Source organism: Falco biarmicus, chromosome Z (genome assembly GCF_023638135.1).
Source record: "Falco biarmicus isolate bFalBia1 chromosome Z, bFalBia1.pri, whole genome shotgun sequence".
NCBI classification, from domain to species: Eukaryota; Metazoa; Chordata; class Aves; order Falconiformes; family Falconidae; genus Falco; species Falco biarmicus.
In genome coordinates, this window is record NC_079311.1 from 74,255,958 (window position 1) to 74,272,507 (window position 16,550).

Genomic DNA, 16,550 nt, shown 5'->3' on the forward strand with positions numbered 1-16,550 from the left:
CTTTCTTCAGCCCTTCCCTTGTATTTCCACATGGTGGAACCTAATGCCCTGTCTGTGATTCAGTATTTATAGAGAGACTTGTGTGTGAAGTGAGGTTTGAATGTTTAGACATGGTTGATTGTGAGCAAAGGTACAAAATTAATTGTTGTCTCTGTTCTTCCAGCCACTGTCTCGAGGACAGGGACACTGATGCCTCATGTGAAAGCCAAGGTATTGCACTTCGGGTCCACAGGGCAATGGATAAATGAGGCATAGTTACCCATAGTTACCTGATATTTGTTATTTGAGAAACTGGCTGAAAATGGGAGCAGGCAGAAATTGGTTGAAAAATAAGAGCAGGCAGCAATCTGCTTGCAACAAACAATTTCTCCTTTGCTTTTTCCTAGGTTTTCTGCTTGCTTCTGCTGATATGTTTAACTTGCCTTCCGTCCCTTGAAATCCATTGTCTCTCTTTTTTGCCATCTGCCTTCCAGCAGAGCTCTTTGGATGGCAATTAAGTACTTCTTTCAGGAATGATCTTTTGTTTGGGATTGGTTTCAGGTCATACCAGGAGCTGATGACAAGTTCAACAGCACACGAAAACAGTCTGCTGGAGCTCAGTTCCGGGTAAGTATTGCTGCTTTATGGTGCCCTTTGAGATGGGTGCAGTGATATTTTCATAGGGGCTTCCAGGCCGCTAAGCACAGTTAAAGCATCCAGCATGCAGACAGGGGTTTCTCTGGGTGCCAAGCACAGCTGATCATGGTGGGAGTGACCTGTTTGCTGTCAGAGCCTGGGAAGTTGCTTTGGGGTGGGAAGACAGTTCACGCTGCAGGAAATTGCACACCGGGCTCTGGCAGTGCTGTGGCTTGCTGGACTGTTGACCTTTCTCTGCCCTCACCAGCATTCCCTGATGGTACTCATGGAGAGGCTGTATTCTGCCAACCCACACTTTGTGCGCTGCATAAAGCCAAACAGCCGCAAGGAGCCAGGTGTGGTGGACAGCCAGATGGTGCTGCTGCAGGTGAGGAAAAGCAGTGTCCTTTACAGGTAGTTCTGCCACGTCTCGGTGGGGAGAGCAGACCCCACCAAAAGGCTGTGGAGATAGCAGGAAGTCAACTGGTCTTCCCTTGCAAGAGAAAGCATAGACACACTTTTTATGCATGTAAAGGTTCTGGGTACTTGGTTGTTTTTGTGACAGAGACCGCTAGGTCCAGCTTTTGCGGTCTTAGTTCTCTCCCATTATCTTTTTCATGAATGCAATGAGATCTGCTTGTCAGGCACTAGGATTCATCTTTGCATCTCCTGGATGGGAACTGGTACAGACAGTACTCCAGAAAAACTGATGCTTCCCGGAGGAGACTGCTCTCACCCATCAGCCAGGGCAATTCTGAATAGGAGCCAAGTTGGGATCACTTTGATAGGAGCTGAAATGTGCTGATATGACTATCCTTGGATATTGAGTCAGGTCTGACATCCAGGCGCTTTGAAGAATACCGAAAATGATTAGAAGAGTTCAGAAAGCTCTGTGGTCTGCTTAATGTATATAAGAAAGGATAGGATTAAGAGGGAAGTTCATCCGTGCCTCAGAGTATTTCTGTGTCCAGATTTGGAAGTAAAAGGCTGCCCTCTAAGGGACAGAGCCAAAGCAGTACCCATGGCTGGAAGGTGAAGTTATTTCAGTCATTGGTTTCTATGTTTCCAATCTTTAACTGAGAGTGGTTAATCATCAGAGTTACAGGATGTGGTAAATCCAGTCTCTAACCAGGGATACATTTCCAGAAAGGAACTTACTCATTTTGAACTAGAGAAGTTTAGGGCTGAATTAAGGTGTTTCTGGCTGCAGAGGAGCAAACTGATGTCCCAATGACCTGCTTCTGTTTGTTTCTCTGGTCTTCTTTGTGGTGCTGCTTCAGCTTCGGTACAACGGACTGCTGGAGACAATCCATATCCGAAGACGTGGTTTCTCCTGGAGACCCTCATTTGAGGAATTTGCTGAAAGGTTTGTTAAAACCTCCAAGTGTTCCTTCTTAGGTATTGTTAGGGAACCAACCCTGGTAACCAGGTACGGGCAAGGAGTGAAACAGCCTCTGTAAAGTTCATGGGCCTGAGGTCATGGGGTTGTTTGCTGTGGGAGGCTGAGTGGGAAAGACAGTGATTTATTGTCGCCTTGTGAGGGTGACATGGATCAGCTCAGCACATCAAGGATGTGGCTCTTACCTTGCTGTATTGGTTTGTTTTTCACAGATATAGAATTCTTCTAGTTAAACCGGATGTTTCCCTCACCAAAGAAAGGTAGGAACCCTTCCTTTGTTACCTGCAATCCAGTTTTTTCTTCAGAGGCTTTTGCTCAGAGTAGCTTAGCAAACTGAGTAAAAGGAACAAAGTGAGAATGGGTTTTTGTGGTACTGGGGAACACAGATCACTAGGCAAGGGCAGTTAGTGTTTTAAAAGCATTTGGTACAGTGATAAATGAAATCTTTCTTGAATTGCTATGTAGCAATTCAATTACTCTAAAGCCTTGCTATCCTGTGGAATAAGAACTAGCTAATGTACTCAATTAAGGAAGTCACAATAATGGTCAAGGGTATCCACTGAACTCAGTATGGCAGGGGCTCATCACATTTGCCAGGTGCCTCTCCAGGCTTTTTCCTGATGGTCTCATGGGAGAATAAGAAGATGAGCAAGCAAGAAGAGTTTTCTGAGCAAGCAGCCAGCACTGAATGTCTCCCAGGCTAGAAAGGATGTTTCTGATCCAAGAATTTTTTATGTGTACAGACGTAATGCCCTCAGTGCTTTCAGAACCTGACTGTTCCTTACACATGTAAGTGTCCCTCCAGCTCTGCAGTCTTACCCTGTCAGCTTTTTCCTTTCTGCATCTAGGGCAGCAACTCCCCTCTTCCTCTTCTCCGCTTTCCCAGTCCTTCCTTCCTGCCACAGTCAATTGTGACTGATAGCAAGAACGAAGCATGTCAGGCAGCCAGCTGACGGGTTTTTTCAGTCTTTGAAGAAAAGGACTTGAATGTTCTCCTGGAACAGTTCTGGCAGTAGCTCCTCTGGCCTTCCCTGAAGTTACTGACAGTTCTGAATTAAGAATTGCAAGCCCAAGTGAGGTCAAGAGGGAATCTCATAGGTAAGAGATGATGGTAAACAGGCAGCATGGTGTGCTTTCAGGCACAAAAATTATAGGATGCATTGGAGAAAAGAATTACCGTGGATATGGATTGTGGCACAGTGGAAGTTTGCTGAGATAGAAGGAAAACCACTTCTGCTTTTCTAAGCAAGATGTTAGCAAAAAGTGCTACTACAATTTCACAGCCTGGTTTTGCAGGCAGAGGGAGGAAGCTGTCTGTGTGGTACAGCTAGAGTACTGCTTTCAGTTCCAAGTGTTGGGGAATCTTTCCAAGTGACCCAAATTTTATCACTAGAGTCTGCAAAATGAAACTGGAATTGGAGAACAGGCTTTCTCCCGGAAGCCTTGCTGTGCCAACCTTGCAACTTGTAAGCTCCAGAACACTTGGAAATGAAATAAGGAAAAGCAGTTCTGAGAACAAAATAGGCTCTGCAGACTTGCCTTCCAGGGAGTTGAAGGAAATCTGCCTCTGGGAACCCCTTTGCTGATGTTCCTGAAATGTTATCCTAGCTGTACCTCAAGGAGCACTACAGACTGACAGCCAGTTAGTTACTGAATGTGATCGGGTGATAGGGTATGTGATGCAGAATTGTTGAGATGCTTTCTCTTCCTTTATGCACCTAAATCCACTGGCTGCATGGTGTTCTCTTTGGGTGGAAAATTTTTTATTTCACTTTTTTTCTTCTCTTTCAGCTGCTTGGAGATACTGCAAAGTACAGAGCTAGCACACTGGATGTGTGGGTAGGTGTGAATCACTGTTACTGGGAATGGGGGGCCTGAACTGCAGAGACTTATACATGTAGGCTTACTGGTTCCCTTTGGGGAGAACTTTATGGCTGTAGGAAAGGCCTGTCCTGTGGATGATGGATGCAAGTGTAGACAGTGTTTCTTACTGTTTCTTTCTCTCCTTGACTTCACAGAAAGTCACGACTTTTCTTTAAATATTGGCACCAGGAACAGCTGGCAAAGTATGTGGAGCGGCTGGAAAGAGCAGCAGTTGTCATACAGAAAGGTGAGCACGGGGCAGGAGAGTCCCTTAATTCTGATCTCAGACCAGCTCAAGGGAAAACTTTTCTCCAGTCCCTGCTCCACCGTTGCATCTTTGCAGGTGATGTAAAAGTGGGCCAGGCACTATCTTCATATCGGGGCCCTGTGGAGTCAGTGCATATTGCAGATATCCACCTCCTCAGTGCTCATCCTCTGGGTGTGAGGATGTGAGGGTGTGAGCCTTGGAAAGGGAAAGGACAACTGAGCTGAGCAGGCAAGCATATGATTTGGCTGTGTCCTGGGATATGGTTAACTGTCCTCTGGAGTGAAGGCTTGTTGAGTGACATTAAGCTGAGGAGAGGGAAGAGGGAAGCAGACCTCATTCCTGCTTTCAGAGACAGGCAGAAGGGGGTGAAGGTTTGGTTTGGTTTGCTTTGCTTTTTTCCTTTCCCTTCCATATAGCTTCTGCTCTGGCAACTGGTTTTCCAGAGCAGGCACTGTGGGCAGTTTGGTACTTCCATGTGTACAGGCTTCATGAGGATTGTGCAGCCAGGAGGAGGAGGCTGCCACCCTGCCTGATCCCTCTCTGTTGTACTTCTGTACTGGTTGTCGCACTGCTGAAGCATCTGAGCAGCTTCTGGCTATGCACTGCACAGTATGACGAATGTCAGACTGTCACATGCTGCACCTTGTTCTCATCGATGGGGAAGGTGTGTGGGCAGTGGGAAATGAGAGGTGTGGCTTTTAGTTCATGTGCTTTGGTACCTGGTAGAGCAGGCGGGATAATGCAATGTCTGTAATGCTCCCAGTGGACCCTGTGATGGCTGCTTATGGAAAAGGTTTTCCTGTAGGCTGACACCAAGGAAGTCCTCTCTTCTTCACAGTGTCTGAAGGGTACAGGGAGATAGATGACTAACAGAGGCTCTTCTGTGAGACTTTAAGTGCCTTGGCATCAGACATGGGAGCTTAGATCTGTAATGTGATTTTTTTTTTTTTTTTAAATCTGTGATCTGGCTGCTTAGAGAGTGTAAGGCAAGTCTCATGTGGTTTTGACTGCCTGCTCACAGTAGCATTTGCATTGCTTTTTATTAACGTGATTTGAGTGTTGAGGGCTTTGCACTGGGTGAAGGAATATCACTGTGGGCTTCACCCAGGGAGTGCCAAAGGCATGTCCAGCGTTTTTTTTCTAACTACAGCTTTTCTCTGAACAGTTTTCAGGGGATTCAGATGCAGGAAGAGTTACCTAACACTGGTGGCTGAGCTGAGAGCTCAGGCACAGCGGCTACAGGAGGCAGAGCGAGAAAGAAGGCAGCAGCTCGCCATAGAAGCAGAGGCCCAGAGTGAGTTGCTCCCCCTCCCACTGCCCCCATGCATGGCTACTCATGCGATGCTAACCCTGAAGTGCTGTAAGCTCCACGCAATGATGGCCTCCCTCTGGCTTTCCTGGGGTGAGGGCTCCATCGATGGGGTGGGCAGCGAGGTGCCTGTGTTTCTGCCACTTGAAAATGTGGCTTTCTCTCTGGGGGGCAGAAACAGTACAGTGAAGGTTGTTTGCCTGACTCTGCTGGGTGGAGTGCCAAGCTGTGTCTTACCCCCATACTCCATGCAGCAGAGCCTGTCCCTATCCTGGACATGTGAAGGATGGACCTCAGGGAGCTGAGATGCTAGATTTCATCTACTTCTTCCCTCTTGTTGCAGAAAGAATCTCCTGTCCAGTCCCCATGCCACGGAAGAGGCACCCTCTGCCTTGTCCTGAAAAGCCAGTGCAGTCACCAGTGCCACGGCCACGCAGCAAGCTAACAGAGGTAGCAATATTGGCTCTCCTTGGAGCCCCTTAGCCAGGTGTGCTGGTTCCATGCTCCTTCCACCTTCTGTATGCACATGTTCTCCAGCATGTGGTCCCAGGAGAACAGTTGACATTCTTATTATGGGAAGTCAGAGAGTCCTTTCCTACTGTGGTTAGTTAAAAAGTGTGGTCAGGATCTTTGAGGAACTGAAAACAGGTTTGATGGTTTGCAACTGATCTTATCTTCAAGAACTCAGGAATGGGATCACTACCAAAGTGATCCCGGTCCCCTGCCTTTGACCTTGCTTTCCTGCCCACTTTCCCTCTCTCTCCACTTTCAGTCCACTCCTTTTGATAACTTCTTGAACCCTTCTGCACCTCGTCCTGCTCTGGGCAGAGAAGAGCAAACTCAAGAAAAGGCAAAAAGGAGAAATATCAAGAGAGGAGCAAGTCTCTGCTGGTTCAAAGAGATGCAGGCCGAGAAGGTCATACAGGATGATGAGGCCTTTCCAAGCTGGCTGTATGGGATAATCAGCCGGAGGTGAGTGCACTGGTCACAGTGGCCACAGCGGACAATGGCAGGCAGGCAGAAGCTGCTGTGTCCTTAGGAGGACTGCACAGGCTGGATTTGCCAGAGTTTGTCTCCTGAAGGAATGAGAGTGATCTGCATAACCTTTCACTTTTAGGCTGTGAGTTTCAAACCCTTAGGGGGAGGCTTGGAGCTTCCTGTCACAGGATGCAGATGCTGAAATTTACATAGGTCCAGGGATCGACTATGGAAACTCAGAGGAAATAAGTCCACTGTGGGTTCCAAAATACCAATCCTGTGCAGGGAAAGGAGGCTTGGAACATACCTGGAGAGGAAATACACACACGCGTTTACCCTGTTGCGGACTGTTTGCAGAGACATGACACGGAATGAAGATGGACTTCTGGTCTGACTCATTATGACTGTTATTGTATTTTGTAGGTCAGGAGGAGACCTCAGTTTACAGCAGGAGAATACAGAATTCAGTGTACGTTTATTTAAAAAACTATTAAGGGGGACTTTAATGATTACCCAATAGCAATATTCCCCCAAAGCCACCAGATAATGGAAAAAGAAAGGGGTTTTGTTGGTATCTTTGCCCATTTGAGGAGGGTGCAACATAGGTGGAATTTACATCCCTTTAAGCTGAGAGACATCCACAAAGCTCTACTTTCTTATGCAGTTGTTTACGAGACTGTAAACTCTCAAGCTTTTTTGGGAAAACTATTTTTTTTTTCTACTGGTTGTGCCTTATACTTCAGTCTCTTGGCTGAGCCAAGTACTGCTTTCAAAGCAGTGTGGTAAGCAGAGAAAGGCTGATTATGCCAGTGATCAGATAGGAGTAAGACAGTGGGGCTAGCAGGTAGATGTCAGAATTTCTGGCTGTAGTCTCCCCTGTCTGCAAACTAACCTATGGTGCTGCATGCTTGCTAACTGCCAGCGTCCCTTATTTGCTGGGACTTGTGTGTGGGCATTGCTGCCAAGTGTACCTGTTATTTGAACACCCTTACCATCTTCCTTCCAGTTTGTAACTTTTTTCTGTTAAAGCTGCAAGTCTTCTTCAGTCTTACTAGATAACAAGTTCCCAGATTTTGTCAGTTTATCGCTCTGATCACAATTTAAGAGACATTATACAGCAGGTTAGCTTAGTAAAGGACACTAGAGTAGCTGTCAACTCCCCGGTAGCTGCATTTTTTTTCTATTTTTAAGATAATTATCAAGGCACCCACCTGCATTAATGCTTTTGTCCACAGATCCAGGAATGCAGGAGAGGAACTAGCACCTGGAAGACAAAACTGTCTGAATAGGCTAGCCATGAACACTTCACAATGAAAGACATAGCAGATCCTTCCCAAAGACACTGAAGATCAGACACCTTTTAAGTGGTGCTTCCTGTTGCTGGATTTAAGTCTCCATGCAGCAGTGTAAGCTCAGCCTCATGTAACAAAGCAGCCAGAGCAATCCCAAATTGCACTGGTGATGCGCTGGAGCAAGGCACATGACAAGCACAAAGCGGTGCTTTGTCTGTTGGGCAGAGACCGGGAAGACCTCCTTCCAGCAGGAAGTTTAGAGAGCCCGAGTGGTGTAATCCAAGCTGGTGTTTTTGCAAGGCAGTGGGCTTAAATTGTGCCGAACACCACTACCCCACAGTGTCCTGACTTCTTCCAACAGCCCTGGAGTGTAGGAAAGGCACATGTGTACAGCCTTTTCATCTCAGCAATACTTTGTAATGTGCTCTGAGCTGGAAGACAGTGGTTGCTATTGCACCAGTCAGACCACAGGGGCAGGTTTGGAGCAGCCCTGCTTGGAGAGGCTTTGGCTGAGAGTATTGTACCTCCTCAGCCTGCTAATGCCTCCCTGCACCACCAAGCCTGAGTTGGGAAACTTGTAACTAGGAGCACATGGGGCAGATGCTGTCCTCCCTGTGGACTGGGAGCACTACTATGGTAGCACATGAGATAGGATGGGAATCCCTGCACAGAGGCAACTGCTCACTGTCCACTTAAAAACTTTTTTCTGCTTCCAGGGAAGCTGAAAACTTGTTGAATGACAAGCCTTTGGGTTGCTTCCTTGTTCGTATGAGCCAGAGCCAACCAGGCTACATCTTGACATACAGGTAGGTAACAAGCCTTGCCAAGAAGGCTGAGGTGAGACCTTATTGCTCTCTACAATTACCTGAAAGGAGGTTGTAGCAAGACGGATGTTGGTCTTTCCTCCCAAGTACAAAGCAAGAAGACAAGAGGAAATGGCTTCAAGTTGCATGAGGGGAGGTTTAGACTGGATATTAGGAAAAATTTCTTCTCCAAAAGAGTCGTCAAGCATTGCAACAGGCTACCCAGGGAGGTGGTGGAGTTCCATTCCTGGAGGTATTTAAAAGACGTGTAGATATGGCACTTAAGGACATGGTTTAGTGGTGGACTTGGCAGTATTAGGTTAACGGTTGGACTCCATGATCTTAAAGGTCTTTTCCAACCTAAATGATTCTCTGATTCTATGAAACTGAGCTATGCGTGGCTGGAGGAGTTAACCTCCTCCACAGAAGTGTCCAGTGAGGATGATGCTCATCCTCCTCTGTTGTGAGTGCCTCAGACAGTTTGAAGTAGCAGGCAGGACAGTGCAGAGTCTGTCTCTTGCCAGAAACTAGATGTTTGTGGGTGGAAGGATGCAGCTCGAAGACTGCAGGTCCCTTTTAGGCTGTGCTATGTGGCTAAGTGGGCAAACCATGTTGGAAGGAGCATTGACTGAAGCAGAGCAGATGAGTCTAGAGGAGGGTCTGAGGAGAGGCAATCAGAGTGCTGCAAGGGCATGGTTTTTGCACAGCCTCAGGCAAGGGGTAGGACAGAGTTTTGATGTGGACAACAGGCATTGGGAGGCAGTACAGTCTGCTGGGGTTTGGATCCAGCTGCCGGGGTTCTCCTGTCACTGTCTTTGGGGAAATTGCAGCTCCTCCAGGACCTACTAGTACAGCGTGTGACACTCCAGCATAGTGCATCTCCTGCATCTTTGTGATATTTGTTACTGTGACTCCTGATCACATCTGACCTCTTGAGATGAGTGCAAAGAGCAGTGACTGGGTCCTGGAGAGACACTGTGACCCCATGCCATGCCTATTTCTGTCTGTCCATCTCCTCAGGGGTGAAGGCCACTGCAGACACTACCTGATCCAGATCCAGCCCAGGGCACACTATGTCGTCCTGGGAGAAGACCGGGCTCATGCCTCACTCACCGAACTGGTTCGGTATCACCAGACTGTGGGCATCAAGCCCTTCATGGAAATACTGACTGTTCCCTGTGAGCAGGTGAATGTCAAGGATCTGCAGCCAGACAAGGGGATGGGGCATGGACTCTGCCCTGCGCAGACAGAGTCACTGCAGCAGCATCTGTCTTTGTGTTCCCATTGGGGGTGTCCCATTCTGGTCGGGCAGCTTGGCCTCTTCTGCATGCACTGGGAAATGCTACTAGCTAGTCACTGGAGAAACCTGGCATGGGAAAGAGGTCCTGGCAGGTGGATGACAGCCCCTGCCCCCTGAATGTCAGCAGTGGGCACAGCTGACATTGTGCTTGTTTGTGCTGTTTGAAGTGTGTGGATGGTCTGCAAACCACTGCTGAATCCATTCTTCCTTCCCTCAGGAAATTAGTGAGAGTTTGGATTACAAAGATCTGGAGTGCCTTACGCTGGGTTCACCAGCAGCTGAGTGGAAGACCGCTGCAGAGGAGCAGCCCTGCCCCTCCAGGCCTTCCACTGGCACACCTGCTGTGCAGTCAGGAACAGCTGCAGTTTTCAGACGGTTCAGGAGGACCATGGATTGCCAAAAACAACAGAGCCCGGACAACAGCAGGACAAAGCCAAGCTCAGGCAAGAAGGGAGGCAGCCAACAAGCCTTCCTTCGCCTCCACTCTTCCATACGTCTGGCGATGCAGGAAATCCAGCAGGTGAGCTGGGGCATATTCTCTGCCGAGCCTTGCCACCCGTGGCTGTGCTGGGACATGTGGAGCTGCCCTACCCAGGGGCAGGAGAGAGAAGCACTCTTCTTTCACAAGCAGCACTCTTGTTTCCTAGCTCCTGGGTCTGTTTTTATTTGGTGGTCTTGGGATCAAGACTGTGTTCACTGGAAGTGCCAGGCTCGGGGAGACCCTGGGAGAGGCTCACTGAGATGCCCAAAGAATAGTCCACAACAGAGGGGGCTGTGACGTGGCTGGCATCCCAGTCACTGCTCCCCTAATCCTGTCTCTCTGCTTCTCACTGCAGTTCTCTTCCTTGAAGACCTCTGTACAGAGATGCTGTCAGGCTCTCAACGTTGAGGATGTAGAGCCCAAGTGATATGGTAAGAAGACAGATAATCATGCAAGAGGGCAGATAGCAATTGCAGCTTCTCCAGGAAATGGAGGAGCAAAGGGGCTCTTCCCTTCCTGCTCCACCTGGAGCATCTCTTGGCCACCGACTGCCTTGATATAGAGCAGAAAAAACAGAGGGCAGTGGCCAGCTTCCATTCCAGGACTGCAAAGAGACCAGAAGGATTGGGAAAAAAGTGTAAGGTTGGGTTCCCAGCACCTGTGGTCAGAGTGTGCTTGCAGTACAGTAACAAGGCTGCTGGAGGGAGCTCACGGTTTGTTAGATGCCTGGGGCTGGAAGGACAAGTACTATCAGAAAGCTTATCTGCGTGCTACAATAGTCCCATGTATCAGAAGTGGGTGCTGGGCAGAGAGCCTTGGGGGGTAGCAGAGGCAATGTGCTGAAGGCCAGGCTGAGAACATAAGAAAAGGCAGCAGTCTGTGAGGACTTTTCAAGGTCTCAGCAACTAGAAGCAGCTGGTTACTGAGGCTGTAATGTACTGGGTGGCTCACAGGAGTAGATGAAGTGGGCCAGGAAGGGCCTTCAGACACAGCTGGCTGCGCCCCATGCATTAATTGTCTGAAGCATCTAGTGGGTGTGAGCTCTGTTGTGCAGCCAGTGTGGGTGAATCCCTGTCCCATTCAATTGCTGAAGGCAGGAGGAAGCAGTAGTGGTGCTGCTGTACACCTCTAGAAAAATCTGGATTTGTGTCAGCTGAGAGTGGAGAGGGATCAGAACACCATGCTGTTAGCTGCCGACCCGCTGTGAGGCTTGCAGCTTTGCACCAGAATTGCTGATTTCCCTGCGTGGTTCTGCTCCCAGGAATTTGTGTTGGAGAAAAGCTTTTTATCTGGGGCCTGTCTTGTCTTCCTCTTGATGGCTGAGAAAATCCTCTCCCTGAAGTGTTTGGCTTAATTGCTTCGTTCCTGTACATGGGTATTAATGTACCCAGGGGATGCTCCTTGTGTCTGAGGTTAGGCAAAAGAAAGAAAAAAACATGTGGGATCTGCCTAGGTAACTGCAAGCATGTCACACTGGGATTGCTGAATGGAGCCCTCCTTCTGTGTCCACCATGGAGTTGTGTTTCTTGTTTGAAGGTCAGAGTGGCTCAGCCCTGTACTCTTCAGGTGTTGCTGGGCCATGCCTAACAAGGTGAACATACCCAGACATACAGCAGTCTTTTTTTTTTTTTTTTTGTCTTTTTTTCTTTCTGTTTTTGCTGCATACAGCTAGCCCTGTGCCTTTAGAGAGCCCTGCTGCAGCAACTAACTTTCATCAGCATGCAGCTAATCTCAGAGGCTGAGACTGCAGCATCTGGACCAGTCTCAGCCTGGCAGAGGGGAAAAGGACAGGAACAGTCACACTCTGCACAGACCCACGGTGCCCGACAGTCTGCATGTCGATACTTTAGTGTGCCTGGAGACCCCTGGCCTCGCACATTTAATAGTCACAAACTGAATGTCTGATGACAGCTTGTTTTCTCACAGATACCTGTACTGATTTCCTACCTCTTCATGTCTTCTGTCACTGTTTTGGTTCTATGTGTTCACCGATCTGGGTACTAAGGGAAACTGGGCTTGGGAAGTAAGAAATGAAACTGGTATATCCTTTTTGTTGAGTGCAGGAGCACTTGAACGGGAGCTGAGAAAAGGGGCAAGAAGATATTTCTGCAGAGGGAACTTCCTGCCCTTGCATCAGTGTGCTGGCATGCTGCTTCCCAGTCATTAGCCACAGCTCAAGTCAGGGGATCACTGGGGAAGCTGCTGGAGAAACCCTCCTGTTCATCCAGATTGGAATCACTACCAGTCCGGACTGAACAACATGCTGCTTTACACTGAAGATAGCGGAATATGCTACTTGTAATAAATTTTCAACTTTTTGAAATAAAATTTATTTCTGCAAGGAGAAGCTCAGTGTTTTCTTTGTTTCTATTACCTCAGTCAGTTCAGCCAGGGACTGCAAATGGAGGAGAATGGCTAACACCTCTGAGGGTAGGCACAGGATCATATGGAGTGTCTCAGTGGAGAAGCTGAAGGCTCCTGGTATACAACTGCTGTTTCTAACAGTGCTCTCCTGTTGGAAGAAGGGTTCGCCAGAGTCAAGAAGTCGCTCAATATGAGTTATGCATCTTGCTCAACTTTATTAGTTTCTAACACTACTTATATAGAACCGATACACATGCATATTCGTAAAGCAGAAATAAAATTGGTTAGTAGTCTCTAAACGCGCGCGGTTCTCACACCCCTAATTATCATGACTAAAATAAGCCTTCTATCCATGTAGCTAATTGAGTTGCTGTGCTTCAGCCTTGTAGTTTGTTACTCCCTATTTTCCCATACGGGTCCCCATCTTTCTTGGCCCTGCACCTGCTTTCCCAGCAGCTGTAGCTTGTTACAGCCACGGCCTGTTGGCACAACATAATTACTTGGTCTCAGGATTCAAGAATAGCTCAAGGCTACCTTCTTGTTAACTTCAGCACAGCAACTTCAGCACAATTCTGATTACAAGCCTATTCTAATACCAGGCCTGGATTGTGCAGATCTTCAGAGATTCTAAAGCCATGCTTCTGCAGCCATTCTTCTGCGCTCTCCTCCCATGCCAGCCTCACGTCCCTGTGTATGCCGTTGGTGAGCCCTCCCTTCTGCAGCCTGTGCTGAGCTCCCTTTGGTTCAGTGCTTCTCTGGCAGCTCCGTCTGCAACGGAGGACAGCCATGCTGCCTACCCCACTTCACCGATCTCTGGAAGGCATGAGTGCAGCCGAGTCCAGGTTGCAAAGGCTAGTGCTGTGGTCAGAGAAGCTTAAAATGTGATACAGGATGCTTGTGGCCGTGTCTTAGCAGCGCCTTTAACCTGGGGCTATTTCTCTGCCCTCCCCTGTGTTCTCAGGGGCGTAGTGCTGAGCTGCACTGGATCACAAGGCAGCACTGCTGGAGACCAGACAGGGGAGCAGTGGCTGTTTCAGCCTGGCGTCCTGGCTCTCCCCAGCGCTGCCTTGCAGCATTAACACACCTTTTCTCTTCCTTGTGCTGGGTTCTGGCAGCTGCTTTGAGGCTGCTCAGGACAGAACCAGTACAGGCAGCCAAAGGCTGCTCTTGCAGAGTCTTCCTGGCTAAACCCAGGGGCGTTTTGCTGGACAGCCTTGGCCTCTGTGCCAATGTTCTCTTTGCTTTCTCCACCATTGGGCAGCTAGAAAGCGTGCCCCTCTGGGTAGCACATAGAGCCACTTCATGGCCAAAACATTTCTAGGAACTCACTAATGCACAGAACTGAGACACATAGGAGAAATGCATTTCAGTAGTGGAGCTCTCTGTAACTCTTTCCTAGTTCCTGTGCCACAGAGTATGGTGTAAACTGCAAAACACTGTTCACTCCTGCAGCCTGACATAAGATAATGCTGAAGTAGGGAAGGTGGTGAAGAGCTTTCCCCCAGCAGCTGCCTCCAGTACCTCCTGGGTGCTGCAGCACTGGAGGCATTGGCGTGATTTCTGCAAGTCTCTGGTTTGCAGGAGCATTAGCAATTACTCAATGCTCTGCCTATATGCAAGGTCTAGCCAAGCTTCTGGAGAGCAGTCTGGCTAGTGGTGGGCTGTCGTGGGGAGAAATATGTGCCAGCAGTGGGGGAAAGCTGAGAGAAAAGCTGGGAATACAATAAGCTGCTGAAGAATAAAATGCAGATTTGACACCTCTAGCGTGGTCTTTGCCTTCATGCTTCCAGCTCATGGCCAAAGTCAGGCACTGGAGCTTCAGCTCTGAGTGAGAGCATGAATTATGCTAAGGATTTATTTCATCTTCCCCCTGAAGATGATCTCCATTGAAGAGGAGGAGCTACATGAGCAGCCTGATCTCATCTCTTACAGCAGCAGCTTGCCTTGTGGCACTCAGAAAGTTAAGTCTTAGAAAAAGCAAAGAGCAAACTGCATAAGCCAAAGGGGGAAGGCCATTCATGTTATATCATGTTATAGTTCAGCTGGCATGTGATGAACTGAATGGGATGTACTCACATAAAAGGTAAATACCAAGCTGTATCAGGTTGCATGAGCCGGGGCAGTACCCAGAAGAGGACCAGGCAGCCCACAGGTCCTCTGAGCACTGCATTTCATGCCACATGAGACTTCAGCTCAGCTCAGAGAGGAAGGCCAGGAAGAGAAGCCCAGGCATGGGAAGCTGGGCAGAGCTGGCACCCAGGAAGGTAGGAAGAGCAGAGAGAAGGATCTGCAATCCACAGGATCAAGAACTGGAAGTTCTAGAGGGACTTCTGAGCTTTTATTTCATAATCTGTGACGTTCTAGTCACTCCCTACCATCACCTCCATCCCTAAAACTGGTGGTTCAGTGTATCCTTTAGAAGGCTTCCCTAAGCTGCTTCCCTGTTTTTGCAGAAGGGTTTTGTGTCCCTTTTTTGTCTCCCTCCATGCTTTACACCTGAACAATCTCGGCTGCAAACATTTTAGCTCATCACTTCTAGGCTAAAACATAGTCCAGATCAGTCTTATTCCATCCAAACTAAAGCTGTGGCTTGCCTTTGGCCATTGAGGTATCTGATCAGCAGCTCCCTATCAAGCTAGCTAAAACAGAAATTTTTGTTCCTCTTGCCCTCCCTTCTCAACCCTTCTTGTTCCCCTGTCTTCTGGCTCTGCTTTTTCCTCTCCTCAGTTTGGCCATCATCTTTGATGTAGACAAGGTTTAGGAAAATGAACCTGTGATCCAAGGGCTAGTATGGCTCTTAATCTCTTTTCACAAAACTGGCAGCCCTCATGCTTACTTTCTTCTGGGGCAATGCTATGGTGTATATTGACATGTTTCCTTCTCCACAGGTGTTTTAAAGACCTATTTGGACCTCAGCCCAGACAAGGCTCTCTACACTGCTCTTAGCCTCACTCCAGCCTATGTCAAGTGACTGTGGAGTGTCGCAACAGCATCTCTGAGATATGGTCTTTCCTATCTCCTAGTTAACTTTGTTGTCCACACCGAATACTTGCCTGGTGTGCCATTGCTTTGCAGCAACATTTAGGACAGTCTACTTGACCAGGGCTTTGCTTATCAATTTGCTCCTCCTGGTGCATCATAAGACCACAGAAACTACTGTGTGAGACGTAGGGGTCAAACCAGCACAGGATCCTGGCCATGAAGGTGGCCAGTGGGGTGTGCTTACAGCAGATTGAAGACCAGTGTAGGCATAATGCTATGCTGCCTCTGCTACATGTCTCAAGCAATATTCACTTTAATCTTATTCTGACCAAAATGTCCTTCTGTCTAGCGAGCCTTGCTAGGTTGCTCTTCCATAAAAGCATCTGATTGCTTTTGATCCATTCTAGATTATTTTACCTCAATAGCAACTCTAGGCAATTAATTCCTCAGACTTAAGATGCATAATGAAGAAGTACTGATGTGTCATTATTTAATCACTATGCCCTTCTTTCTATACTATAAAACATCACAAGTAATCGTTTCTAAAACACCTCAGTCACTGCACATGATTTTATATACATCAATTGCTCTCAAAGCACCACAGCATCACCAGGGTTGGAAGGCACCTCTGGAGATCATCTAGCCCAGCCCCCTGCTAAAGCAGGATCTCATAGCGCAGGTTGCACAGAGTCGCATCCAGGCGGGTTTCGAATGTCTCCAGAGCAGGAGATGCCACAACCTCTCTGGGCAGCGTGTTCCAGGGCTCTGTCACCCTCAAGGTGAAGAAGTTCTTCCCCAGATTCAGATGGAGCTTCCTGTGCTGCAGTTTGTGCCCAATGCCCCTTGTCCTGTCGCTGGGCACCACTGAGAAGAGCCTGGCCCCGTCCTCTGGACAT

General features: G+C 48.2%; 1 protein-coding gene across 2 annotated transcripts; it reads left to right on the plus strand.

The window, feature by feature from the left end:
- Positions 1-161: 161 nt before the first annotated feature.
- LOC130143055 (SH2 domain-containing protein 4B-like) lies at positions 162-12,646 on the plus strand. Of its 2 annotated transcripts, none has more exons than XM_056325612.1 (15): positions 162-210; positions 541-606; positions 884-1,003; positions 1,896-1,981; positions 2,227-2,274; positions 3,806-3,853; positions 4,033-4,124; positions 5,311-5,439; positions 5,798-5,904; positions 6,227-6,426; positions 8,441-8,530; positions 9,548-9,713; positions 10,045-10,347; positions 10,664-10,739; positions 11,977-12,646. In XM_056325612.1, exons 1-14 carry the CDS (start codon positions 190-192, stop codon positions 10,733-10,735), a joined length of 1,548 nt encoding a protein of 515 aa, XP_056181587.1. In that variant the 5' UTR covers positions 162-189; the 3' UTR covers positions 10,736-10,739; positions 11,977-12,646. The 2 variants fall into 2 exon arrangements, with proteins under 2 accessions (XP_056181587.1, XP_056181588.1); XM_056325613.1 differs by having other exon boundaries at positions 12,372-12,646.
- Positions 12,647-16,550: the final 3,904 nt, after the last annotated feature.